Source organism: Candidozyma auris, chromosome 5 (assembly GCF_003013715.1).
Source record: "Candidozyma auris chromosome 5, complete sequence".
Taxonomy (NCBI): Eukaryota; Fungi; Ascomycota; class Pichiomycetes; order Serinales; family Metschnikowiaceae; genus Candidozyma; species Candidozyma auris.
The window spans coordinates 340584-353833 of NC_072816.1; the positions used below are offsets into that span (position 1 = coordinate 340584).

The 13250-nt window shown below is 43.6% G+C and overlaps 4 protein-coding genes across 4 annotated transcripts; 2 read left to right on the plus strand and 2 right to left on the minus strand. All coding sequences in view use genetic code 12, as the record gives it.

Annotated features, from left to right (window-relative positions):
• Positions 1-9: 9 nt before the first annotated feature.
• YAF9 (YEATS domain-containing protein YAF9) lies at positions 10-669 on the plus strand (the record flags this gene model as incomplete). The annotated part of the gene is made up of 1 exon (XM_029036673.2): positions 10-669. The coding sequence occupies one exon, from the start codon at positions 10-12 to the stop codon at positions 667-669; it is 660 nt and encodes a 219-aa protein (XP_028888770.1).
• Positions 670-1783: 1114 nt separating this feature from the next.
• On the minus strand, positions 1784-4183 carry CJI96_0004421 (uncharacterized protein; the record flags this gene model as incomplete). Its single annotated transcript, XM_029036674.2, has 1 exon — positions 1784-4183. The coding sequence occupies one exon, from the start codon at positions 4181-4183 to the stop codon at positions 1784-1786; it is 2400 nt and encodes a 799-aa protein (XP_028888771.1).
• Positions 4184-4647: 464 nt separating this feature from the next.
• Positions 4648-6291, minus strand: MSK1 (lysine--tRNA ligase MSK1; the record flags this gene model as incomplete). Its single annotated transcript, XM_029036675.2, has 1 exon — positions 4648-6291. The coding sequence occupies one exon, from the start codon at positions 6289-6291 to the stop codon at positions 4648-4650; it is 1644 nt and encodes a 547-aa protein (XP_028888772.2).
• A 1483-nt stretch (positions 6292-7774) lies between these two features.
• BEM2 (GTPase-activating protein BEM2) lies at positions 7775-13246 on the plus strand (the record flags this gene model as incomplete). The annotated part of the gene is made up of 1 exon (XM_029036676.2): positions 7775-13246. The coding sequence occupies one exon, from the start codon at positions 7775-7777 to the stop codon at positions 13244-13246; it is 5472 nt and encodes a 1823-aa protein (XP_028888773.2).
• Between the last annotated feature and the right edge of the window lie 4 nt (positions 13247-13250).

A 13250-nucleotide genomic window follows, 5' to 3' on the forward strand; every position in this document is an offset into this window, starting at 1 on the left:
TCTCTAACGATGTCTAAAAGGATAAAAAATGTCTCCATTTCTGTACCTATTCTTTACGGTAATACCGCAAAACACTTGGCGAATGAGAAACGGACAGAAAAGACCCCACCTGATCACACACATGAGTGGACTGTCTTCTTCAAGCCAGCCTTGGACAATGTTGACCTTACTCCACTCATTAAAAAAGTTACATTCAAACTACACGAAACTTATGAAAACCCGGTCAGATCAGTCGAGAAGCCGCCCTATCAAGTCACGGAAACGGGTTGGGGTGAGTTTGAGATCATCATAAAGGTGCACTTTCATCCTGGTGCTGAATTGGGAATCAACGAAAAAAATTTCCAGATTTTCCATGGTCTAAAACTTCATCCGTACAATCCACGTGCACCGAAAAGAGAAAATGGAGAGGTGTACTCTGTTTTGTTTGATGAGCTCGTGTTCAACGAACCCACAGAAGCTACGTTTGAGATTCTCACAAGAAAACCCTCGAATCTCCTACCCTACAAGCTTTCAGATCCACTGAAACGTGATCAAGAGTACTTGCGAACAGATGAGATAGACGAGCTAGCGAGACTTGACGTTTACATCTCGAAAGTGAAGGAAGAAATAGAGAAACAGCGCCACGAGTATAAAGAACTCGAGCAACAACGAGCAGCTTTGCTACAATGATACAGAATGAAATAAGATCATGAGGTCGTTACATAATTACAGTGACTTTGTACTCCATAAAGAATTCCAAAAACTCGTCGATCAAGCCCTGAAGTTGGGATAGGCTAACTCCAAATTTTTGATGGGGGCAGTAGTAGGGTCCAATACGAATGGGGAGCTTGCACCTCACCACCAGGTCAGAATCAATGACGATAAGATAATTAAGCGGGTAGTTGCCTCCGCCCAACGGATCCACAATCTCAAAGTATCGGGCTAGCTTTTTGCAAGTCTCTGAATCCAGGCAGTGGAACTGCGGGTCTTCCCGAAATCGACTGTCAATATTCAGAGAGACAAAAACAAGAGGATCAAAATGCTTTGGGAACATACGTCGGATCTCATCAATGTATTCCTTACCCTGCGCACCTAGAAATACAAGAAAATGGAGGCCCTCAATATGGTCCATATCCATGCGCGGAGCACCTGTTGTACTGCTTTCCATGACTTGATGAAGCGAATTTTGCACCCACAGGTCAAGAGAAAGCCCATCCTTCTCTAGAAAAGACGGAGGCATCTTTCGCGTTGCCACAGAGGATCTCATGCATTTTGACAGCTCTGGAGAGTTGAGCGCTGAGTTGCGATCGGGGCATTGAGACTCGACAAGGTAATCTTCACTGCGACGCTTCATTTTCTTTCTTTTAGAAAGAAGATGGTGACTCGCATTCAGCGACAGTGCGAAAGTAATTTGGTCTGGCGATTGGAATTGTTTTTATATGGGCAACGAAGATCGGGGAAGATTCAAAAATTGGGGTAAGCCGGCATAAGGGAACAATCGAGAGATGGTGAGCGACCCCATAGACTCGCACAAAAAATATTATGGGAAAAGACGGTCAGCAACCTCTCTCATCTGACTAGCCCTCACTCTTGAATAAATGATCACCAAATAGTGTTTTGGTAATGATCTGTGTATATTATAAAACTCCCCGTTGTTTGATGCCTGTTAGTAATGTACATCTTTGATTGGCTAGAATGAGCCTTCTCTACTCTCTGCAATCTGCCCTGCGTCTGACACATAACCTTCCCCGGATTTTGATTTCTCCGCTTCATAACCCCTGCCGATAAACAAAAGCGTGCTTCTTTATTTGGTGACTGCAAGCCGCTGTATCTGCGTTATATACAGCTGGAGACTGGTATCGTCGGTCATCACGTCAAACTGGCCACCATACATGTGGTTGGGGTTGGAAGAGTAGCTGGTCGACGGGTTGAGTTTGGCCATAAGAAACCGTGCCTGTGATCCTCCGTCGTCACAGTCAATGAATCTGGGTAACGGAAAACGGTCTTTCAAAATCTCTAGAGCCTCCTCTTTGGGCGCTTCTAGGAATTCCCTAAAATGTTCGTAACCCTCCATATTATGGTAGTTGGCCTTTCTCCACTGTGCTACCGTAGATCCGTGATATATGAGAATGTGAAAGAATGTGTCAAGGAGAAGGATCTTGGTGTGTCCAAGAGACATGGAGTCAAGTGGGACGACCTCTGGGTCTCCGTTTATTTCTCCAGTTTCTGGATCCTCGGCTCCGAATTTTTCAATATCGTATGAGTAAAGCGTGGGCTGAATCATAATGAGCGAGTTAATGAGGTCCTCGTGCATAAGCACGTGTCGTATGTAGCTGGTTTCATCGGGGGAGTTGTTGAAGACCCGGATAAAGGGAGATCGACGTAAATGGTACACAAACTGCGGCAAAAAGGAGAACTTGTGTGATAAACAAAATGAATCTAGCTGCTTCTTGCGATAAACCCCAAAACGTGCGCAGAAGTCAACAACAATCTTGTCGAGATGCTTAGCCACGTCGGTATGGTCGTATGCTGTTTTTGTACTGTTGAATACCTGCGTTTGTAATTTGTCAACTGAGCTTCGAGCTATGGCCATGAAGCCTGCCTCTTGATCAAATCCAGCTTCAAGATTCGTATGGTCGGTATCAGGGATCACACCCAATGGTATAGTGGTGACCCGGACTCTCTTTTCTCCAGAGAGACTCTCGTAGTGAAAGATGAGCTGAATGGAGGCGTTCCCTGGACGTGGCGAATCAAGTTTATCGAAATATATGGCGTATGTGGACTGGTGATTCACCCCGCAAAGTTTCCATGAATTGGTGTTACCTTGCCCAATACTTAAGGGAGATACACTTGAGTTCAAGGCCGTGTTATCTTTTTTAAGAGGAAGCGACGTGGCGTGTCCTATCAATCCTTGTATCTGTAAGTCACTAGTCACTCTGCATTCCAAAGTAGCATTAAGAGCCATTTCGTTGTCTGCATCATCATCCTCGTTGTTTGCCTCAGGCCTCAAAAACCGAATTAAACTCTGCTTGAAAATTCCAGTGCTGAAGGAATCACTCATCACAACAACACCCCCCGTGGCAGCCGCCACCTCATCCATTTCGGACAAGCCAACTTGATCATAGCTTCCAATAAATATATCGCAGCTGATGCCCATATCCACAAGCATACGTGCAATCGTTTCGTAAAAAATCTTTGCCCGTTTGTAGAGCAGTAAATCGACTTTTGCCACTCCATTGGATAAATTTGGAAGTTGGGTGTGCAGAGACTTATCAATGTCGTGGTGTGAACGTATTGGCTCTTTGAGAGGAGTTCCCACTATCTTGCCCGGTCCGTAAGTTGCCACGCCGCCTATGAAGCACATGAGGTGGCCCCCAGTGGCACAGCCCTTGCCCAAAATGGCTTGAAGAACCAACGAACTGATTTTCAAAGCACAACCCACTGCACGTTCTGGTCTATAATTGGGATGAGGCCGTGGGAAGGTGTTGTTTGAAAGTCTATCGATAATGGTGGAAAGTTGATACTCCGCAATTTCGATTGGCTGCAAAAACCTTTGAGCAGCTGGGCTCAATTGAGCTCGATTCCTCTGTACTCCCATGCCAACATTGAGACCCAAAATAGTCTCGATATTCTTGAGTTCGTAGTCCTTGGCCCCATTGAAAGTGTAACTGCGGTTGGAAACCAGTAAGTCGTGTAGCTGTACGTGTTTTCCAAACGTCACGAAGCCCACCAAGGTATTTGAGGGTAGATATGATAACGATAGAAGGATAGACTCTTTCAATTGAGCAAATGCATCGGCGACATCTTCATACTCAAAGCAGGTATCAATGCAGTAGAAGAAGATCGGTGGAAGCGAGGCGGTTTTTCCTGTAGAATACTCAACTGTAGTGCTTTCAGGCTGGATGCCATGAGAATAGGAGCCGTCCTCTGCAACAAGTAGTCTATTGCCGAATCCACAGAATTGACAGCGCCATACCTCTGGTTGATTTGAGTGTATCGAGACAAACGGGTTTAAGATAGCCTTACACTGGCGGCACAGTTGAAAGTGCAGAACAGGCAATCGGATCACGGGAGACTTATTATTAAAAGGAGTGTAAAAGGCGGCAAGTGGAACGATGTTGTGCTGACTCTGGAGCTTTGATTTGGGCACATTGTGCCATGAGAGACGCACTCCGTCTCTGTCCTCTTGCTCTTCGAAGCTCATGGGGAAAAGTCTATAAATGTTGAAGATGTCGGCTGGTCAACCTATTCTATGAAATAATGGTTTCCTGCCTTGTTGGCGAGAAGAGCTGCTTTGATGAAACTGCTGCCCTTCCTGCTCGCGCAAATATTCATGTCGGCCTCGGTTCCACTCGTGCGAGCGTTTGACCCAAGGTAGGGATCAGACAAACACAAACAAAAAGGTTGCGAGAGAAAATGAGAGAAGGGCCACCAAGCGAAAAAAATGAAAAATATCCCTTGTCCAGAGAATCATATAAGTATATACAAGAATTCTAATTATTTACAAGACTAGACCATTACTCTTCTGTCATGCTCCGATACGGAGTGCTGTGCGATATACAGAAGACAGGGATCGAGCCTTGAGACAATGGCTCTCCAACGGTTAATGCGAACCTGGCATAGTACTAGAGGGGTGGAACAAATCCATTCATATTTGACTAAGCACGATTATTGCTTTACCACATCTTTCAACACACCAAATGTCAACACGTCTTCTATTCTCAGAGTTCCACTAAAAAGCATGCTAAGTCTGTCGATTCCACATCCCCAGCCTCCTGTAGGAGGAAGTCCATATTCCATCAGCTTGACGTAATTCCAGTCGGGTATAAGCATGTCGTTGTCTTGGTAGTCAGCTTTCGCTCGTTGTTGAAGCCTAAACTTATCGGCTTGTGCGAAGGGCGAGTTCTCTTCTTCGTAGGAATTGACGTATTCCTTTCCGTTGATGAAAAGCTCGAAGCGCAAAGAGACTTCAAAAGCCCTCTCATCGTAGTGAACAGTAGCAGATTTGGCCAATGGTGACATGATAGCTGGCTGATTATATATAAAAGTTGGCGTATTGCGTTGCTCAAGTGAGATTGTTTCTAATAGTTTAGAACTCAAGTTGTCCAAAAGGCCAGCGGGAGACTTCGTTTTGGGAGGTGAAACACCGATCCTGTCGTGGTATTTCAATAAAGCTTCTGTTGTTAGCTCCTCGGGGAGCTTCACCCCGGTCTTCTCCTCTAGAGTAGGCACGAACTCGAATTTGGGATACTCTTGCTTTTGCAACGGTGAGAGATCTGTGAGTGTATGTTGGAGGAGCTTTATGTCGTCTTGTTTGGCTGCAAGCTCATCGTATATTGACTTGAGCATATCCTCTGTTAGCTTCATCAACTCTGGTAAAGACGTGAATGACCTGTAAAATTCGCATGTTAAGAATTCGGGGTTATGTGTAGAGTCTATGCCTTCGTTACGAAAGTTGGGCCCTATCTCGAATACTTTGTCGAATCCACCGATCACAAGTTTCTTGAGCCATAATTCAGGGGCAACTCGAAGTTGCAACCTAGCATCTTGTAATGCCTTCAGTGTAGTATAGAATGGCTCAGCGTTGGCGCCTGTTCCTGCCCCTGCTATCAAGGGTGTATTAACCTCAGTGAAGTTGTCCTCCAAAAGAAAGTTTCGAATTGCTCGGGTCACAGCAGCTTTTATCAAAATTCTTTCCTTCAGCTCAGAATTGACGAGATAATTCATAACTCTATCACTGTTGATGAGCAGTCTGTCGGACACTTTATCAGGCAAAGTTGCTAAATTAAGACTTGGGCATGAGACCATGATCGGTTGATTTACCTTTAAAGTCAACTCCCCAACATTTGTGACAGAGGCCTGGCCGACACATGTGATGTAGTCGCCTTTGCGAATGAATGAATGAAGCTTTGCAAACATTTCCTTGTCCATGTTTTCTAGAAGCTTGTTGGAGGCACATATTTGGACGACAGCATCGTCCTGGACAATGTCCAAAAAGTACATGGCTTTTCCCGCTTTTCTGACTGACTTCACCCGTCCTTCCAATTGCACTAAATCAGGATGGCGCTTAGAGGCGTACTTTGTGAAATCCATTTTGCCAAACCTCGATACAAAGTCTCTGACACGAAGAACCGGCGTACATGTTCTGGTGATACCTATCGGAGGATAGTACTGAGCAGGATTTTGCGCCACAATGGTCTTCCTATGAGCATATTTGGCGGCCTCATCGGAGCTGTAGCGGCAAGAGGGGATTCGAAAATATAGATCCTTTAGGGAGTGTCTTCGTAGGCGAATCTGAGGAGCTCTGAACATGATGTTGATGTAGTTCGCTCGTATGTGATGATGGCTCACTGCGCAGGCTACTTCAGATAAAATCTCAATAGTGAAGCCTCAGCAAAACCTGTTAAGATGGACACCTTTTCGAGAATATGTGGAGGCTCTTGATTTGGGCGTACTAGCAAAGGTTTAAATGGCTTAGTTTTAGGTTAATCAAAATGGAAATGTCAAAATTTGATTTTTGTGAACATTTGCAACCAATCTGCATAAGTAGTTTGGATCAGAGTAAACCTTCTCTCTATTGAATTTAAATACTGCAAGGTTTCAAAATTCCAAATATATTTAAATAGACTACCGTTTAAATCAAAAAACAAAACCTTTTCAGAAAATACTTGTTGATCTATACGAACGAATTTCTCAAATTGAAGTTCGATGCGTAACCATGGAATCGTACGAGAACTCCGAGTGAAAGTGGGGCTAACAAGTCAACCGTATCCATTGATCATCTCAAGGTCTCCAACTCTGCCAGTACAAAATCAATGTAATCACTTAAATTAAACCAAATCACATCACAGGCACCTGGTATCTTGACTTGCATAAGTAGTAGCTGCAAAAGTCCTGATCCTAATATAAGAAGGTTGAATCTGACCCACTCTAATCACGCAAATGTACCACGCAACGAGCCGCTTTCAACGGTATCTCAAGTAGCCGCCATGATTTCAGCAATCTGTTTACGCGCTCTGATCTCTTCAAGTTGAATTGAAGGTGGTGGCCTCGAAACAATGTGCACATTACCTTATTTGTCAATAAACTTCAGTGACAAAGGGTGACGGGAGAGGGGAGGTATGGGAATTCCAGTCGGACAATGGGACGACAGGAGAGGTTCATTGCTCTTGTTGAGGACAACGATACGACGCCACCATTGACCTCGAGACAGGGGCTATGCGTTCACAGACTATTCTTTCGCAATTCAACCATTCTTTGCTGTCAAACTAAACGAACCGTGAAATCAACTTTATCTCGTATCAGACCAAACTCTTATTTATTTACATTACAACATTTCTCACCCTCATATATCACAACCAATTCCCCGCTTGAGCGCCGCCAGTTTTGGATCTACAGTGTACTACGGCCGTGCAACTTCGTCGCAAGTGTCTGCAATCTCATCCGACAACGCGACAACTCACCATCGGCTTAATCTCACTCAGATCTATACGTAGTTTGTTTGTGTTCGTTTTCTCAGGCTGAAATCTATTTTTGTGTTCGAATTTTCTTTCGTCAACTTTTTTTCCTTTTCTCGTCTGTTTCAACTACCCCATTAAGATTCCCCAAGCGTGTAGGAGCGTGTCGCCTGCACCCGCTTCACCCGAATTGTGCCTTTTTTTCGGGCACACGTCTGAGACTCGTTCTGAATCCTCCAGGTACCTGAACAACCACACATCCCTTTGATCAACCAATTGATCCGTGACGTGCTCTCAAATCTCTCTTTGCCCTCCTGTCGCTGTGATTGCTCCTGCGAATGAAGTCCATCTTTCGCAAAAATAGGCGTTCTGTGGCCTTGGGCCCTAGAGACGATCTGGATTCTCGTCAAGAGTACTCAGACCAACTGGAGACTCGTCTGGCCGTTTCCAGGCTGAACAACTTGATTCGTTCGTTGGTGATACCTTCGTATGACTCTACCACGGCAGAACACGCGTGGATTAACGCAGCTATCAATCATCCATCTCCATTGGAGCTGCCAGAACTGGCCTTCAAGTTACTTCGAGCAGAGTTGAAAGGTTCCATATTGTACATTTATAGACCCCCATCACTGCTCAATGTGCGCCAGTTTCGGGCGGAAGCCACTGGCCGAAACACCGATTCGCCCCTACCGTCGGCGCTGTCTCAATCGTCATCGGTAGCAACGGTCGTGGGCAATCCTAAACATTCAAGACTACCCTCCGCAGGCAGATCCCTGACTGTAGCTGGCTCATTGCCTTCCAGTCAAGCCGACACATCCTCGACTTCCATCATGAGCTTCTCCATGTCCAGCAGAATTGCACCTTCAAATGCTTCCCAAAACCCTTCCAACAATCAAACAGCGCCCTCGGTGGCATCAGCAAACACTATGGTCCCTTCTGTTCTTGACGCGTCCCCTCATAGTAATGCCATCAAGTATTTGGACCGTCAAGTACCTCACCCTGATTTGCACCTCGACTCACTGTCCAATACATTCATGTCCAATAGTTCTCCCGAGGCGCTAGTCCATCACTTCTTATTTTCGGAGGCTCCTTCTTCGCAATCGCAACAAACCTCTGATCATGTCTCTCATTTGATAGTTGTCATGCCAATGCTTCCCAATTTCAAGGAGATCTTAGCTGTACAATTTGCAATGCTCGAGGCGATATTTGACGGAAAATTTGGAAAATTTTCATCGTATAAGACTTTTGTCGATCGTTGTCTTGCTCTCTTTGACCATATTGTGAAACAATTTGGCGGCTTTTTGTTGAAGAAAACAGAAGGTTCCTTGATACTTAAGACTTTGCAGCTTTTTGATCAACATGCTCCGTCCAATTCTGCTAGTGCCATTGCCTTTTTCAAATCTAGCATGCTTACGAAACAACAAGAACTATTGAATCTTGTTAATTTTGACTCCTTTACCACGAGTCAACCACCAGACCCATTTTACGAAATCAGCTCTTCGGTGTTTATGAATGATGTGAATTTGTTTGAGCTCGCTTCTCTAATAACTGAGCTCGACTTGAAATTTTTCAAATCATGGAATTCAAGTAATGACAAGTCACTTCTTCTAGCTACACTGATTGCCGACAGCTCGTCCTCTGATACATTCTTCCGAAAGAATCCATTAGTGTTTAATAATGACACCCAAGTTCATTATTTAGCACGCCTACTCATATTTCACTTATTTGCTGAAGATACGAGTAATAAAACAGGTGAACGTAGGGCTCGTATTCTTGAGCGCTGGATTGATCTCGGATGTCTACTTGACAAGTCCGGCAATATGTCTTCCTGGTTGGGAATTGCGTCCATAATCTTATCACAACCTGTCTTGCGTTTGAAGTCGGTGTGGTCGTATGTCAGTGCGGAATACATCAAACTCTTGAGAAATGACTGGTCGCCTGTACTATTTGAACTTGACAGGCGGTTTTTGGCGACGACGAATGAGAACCTTGACATCAACAAACAAGGTTCTGTACTTCATGGAGAGGAAACCGGTGAACTACTGACCTCTAAGGAGTCGTATCATATAATGGCACCTCGTGGTCTAGGAAGGATCTATTCAAAAGACACTGTCATTCCGTATTTTGGTGATCTTCTCATAAACAACACCTCACATGGCGACCTTTCCAATTTCGAAACAGTTTGGAAAAAAGTGAATTATTCATTCGATCGATGGAATGACTACTTGAAGAATCTATCAAATATATCAGATCTTATTAACTACAATCAGGATGTGTTGCGCAGGTATAATTCTATGGGCTTCATCATTTCTAACGAAAGTCTCAATCAAGTTCTTTATCTTGGTGTCCATAAGGATGAAGGGGCGTTGCCTTCAGCCGCGTCTGTTCCCAAAAATGGTGCTTCTGTAATGACAAGCTCTGAAACTAAGGACCTGCTACAAAAGGTGCTTTTGCGCTTGCTTGAATTGAATGAAGAATCTACAAGTTTGTCTGATGTCATGGCTTGTTCTCTAAAGTTAGAGCCTGGATTACCTGAGAAGTACATATCTGTTCCTGACGCAAATGCCAATGTCAGCGATATTCACAAGATTCTGACCTTGAATATTTCAAGTGCTTCTTTGAATTTTTCGTCTTCAGGATTTTCGGCTTTCGGCAACGCTGATTTGAGTGAAAGTGATATCGACTCTTCCCTGAGAACTAAGAATAAGGAGACTTCACCGGATGAGAAGTTACCAAGATTCAACAATCAGAATTTCAAAATTGACCTCGCTAGATACGACGACCTTGTTCGCAGCTCAGTGGGCACTCCCGAGTATCTCGTGGAGGATAGCCATAAAATTGTCATAAGTAATGAACTCACACTTCGGGTAGATGACTTCGTGCCCGATTTTGAGACCTCTTCTCTTCTCACATCCGAGGAGCGGCTCGAAGAAGACGAAGCGATAAATGGCGATGACCAAGGACTTGGGATTGACGTGGATGATATACTCAATTCTGACAAGTTTAAGAACCTTCTGATGGCTGAGGAAAGCCGCGAGGACCCCCTGTCTCCATCAAAGGAGAAAAGACATCGCAGTTTTGGCTTGATTTCACACTCATCAAATAACAGGGCTAGTCTGGTCAGAGTATCGAAATATATTCCTCGTTTTGCAACTCTTGATGTTCTTATTGATCTATTATTGATCGATTCATCTTATTTTGACGTGCGATACTCCATTGATCTCACGGAATTTCGCTTCGTATTCCTTCTCAATTACACTTCATTCATGACAACCAAGGAGCTTCTTGATAGTTTAGCCCATCGCTTCGTCAATTCTGGAAATGCAGTTATTTCTATCATGAAGAAGAGATTTTTACTAAAGAGGGGTGAATTTGATCCCCTAATGTTTGGGAAATTTCCCAACTGGGACATTGATGAAAACGTGAAGTTGACGGACTTGGGCGATGTTGATTATGAATTACTTTTAAAAATCCAGATTAATATTTTGAAGGTTCTTTTGGTTCTCTTGAATAACTTTTACACGAGCTTCGCATATGACTTGACGAACAAAAGATCAATGATTAAGTTCTTCAAATTATATACCAATGAGATTCTTCAGTGGTATAATTCCAACAAAATTGATCAAAATTCAGACAGGTATTTTGAGGAGTTGGTAACTTGCTATAAGAAGTTGAAGAAGTTGTTCGTCAAGAAAACCTATAGGCCTATGGAGAACCTGAAGTTTGAGGAGTTCCTAACTCATGAGTTTAGGTTCACAAACTCATTGCATGATGTCCCCATGAACCGCAATTTACCGAGCCATAAAAACGTTCACAAGATCGAAAAGTTCATTCATAAGTTCAACAAGTTGCTTACCGTGTTTTACAAAGGCATCAACCCAGAAGACTGGTTCAAAGCTTTCGATCTTCTCGAAAACCAATTGGAGAACTTTTCTCTCATGAACTATACGATTACAAAGGCTGCTAGTGAGGAGCATGTGCATATCTCGAATATATTCACCTACTTTGATAGCTTAAGAGATGCATCTGATAACGAGTTTTTGATTGCAAAATTTCCCCTTGTGTTCAGAAAACTATTTCAGTTGTATCACAAGTTTAAGTGTTATCTTTACATCCAGCTTTGCGATCCGAACATTTCAGTGGAAGAGAGGCTTGATCGGATGAAAACATTATTGATTATGGTCAAGATTTCGCAGATGAAAATGGGAGATACCCAATTTGTTTTCGAAGGGAACTCTGGTAGTATTCCTTCTTGTATCGAAAGTGCTATTGTGCATGTTATCTATCACCCTGCAAGCCGACAACTATCATCATTATGGATGAAGGCTTCCAATGCACTCAATTCATCATTTCAAGATGGCAGTCATCAAAGCTCTTATAAAGATATTCGAAGCCTCTTACCAGTGAACTTAAAAAGCAGTGACATGCTCCTGGCTCATGAGCCTCTTCTTCCTTGCTTCGGTTGGATCTTTGAGCTCCTTCTCGAAGTGAACAAGTGTCCAAACTTTTACAGGAACCGCATTAATTTCAACAAGCGCTACTTGATCTATAAACTCATCAAAGAACTAAGCGTGGAGGATGCGGATGATACACATCTCGAGGCGGGAGAGTTTGACTTCTTGTTAAAACTTGATGAATCGTTATGTCAGTCGATAAACGTGAATGATATAATGATACAGGATCGCCATAAACCTTCTTTGTTCGGACCAATGGTGAAAGCTCAGCTACAAATCAATGAGGCTGAGGCAATAAAGAAGGAGGGCAGGTTAGCCAGGGATGCCACGGAAGATATGACGGGTGTCAGAAGCCGAAGACAAGCCAACAGCACGAGAAGGCATTCGCTCAACTACAAAACAAATGCAACTTCGAGGTTCAAAATTAGTGGTTTGTTCAATAGGCTCAATAATGCGGGCAACGAAAGAGTTGTGGATTACCGAGAACTTCCCGACGTTAGTTCTGTTGCTGACCTCAAAAGTAAGCCATTGCACACGATCTATCTTAAGGACTATCAAATTTTCCCAGTTTATCTGCTTACTTACTGTCTCAAACTTACTTCCGAAACAGGAGACGTGGTTTATCTAAAGGCACCAACCGAAGATGCAATGAGGGGCTGGTCCTCAAAGTTAGCATTTGCTAACAGACATTGGTTCTTTTCAAAGACTTTGAATAATAAATGGGCCTCACCTACTACGACATTCAATATACCTCTCGAAACTGTTTGTTCAAGAGATAGAGAAAAAGCACCTGTTCTTTTGAACTCCATTTACGCAGCAATCGAAAAAGAGGGGCTCAACGATGTGGGAATATACCGTATAAGTACTTCATTGTCAGAGCTCACCGCTCTCAGACAAGAGATTGATCGAACTGGAACGATTGATTTTGAAGCAAGACACATCGACGTCCATGCACTCACCAGTTGCGTCAAACTCTTCTTCAGAGAATTGCCCGATCCTATCTTGACGGACGATGTTATCAGAGACTTGTATCAGCTCAAAACAGACAATGATCTCCTCACGGATGCAATGTCTGAAGAAGATTTTTTTGCTGAACCATTTGCAGCTATGTTGAAGAAGTTGCCGCACTACAATTACTACACTATCAAGGCGTTGACAGGGCATCTCCATCGAATTACGTGTCACAGCGACAAAAATAAAATGACTGCTTCTAATTTGGCCACTGTCATCGGACCAGCACTCACAGAAGCCAGCTCGGCGGAATCGCTTGTTAGCAACTTTGGGTTTATCAATTTCGTCATGGAAAAACTCATCTGTCACTGGACCCTGATCTTTAATTACGTCGAAAATGAATAAGTAT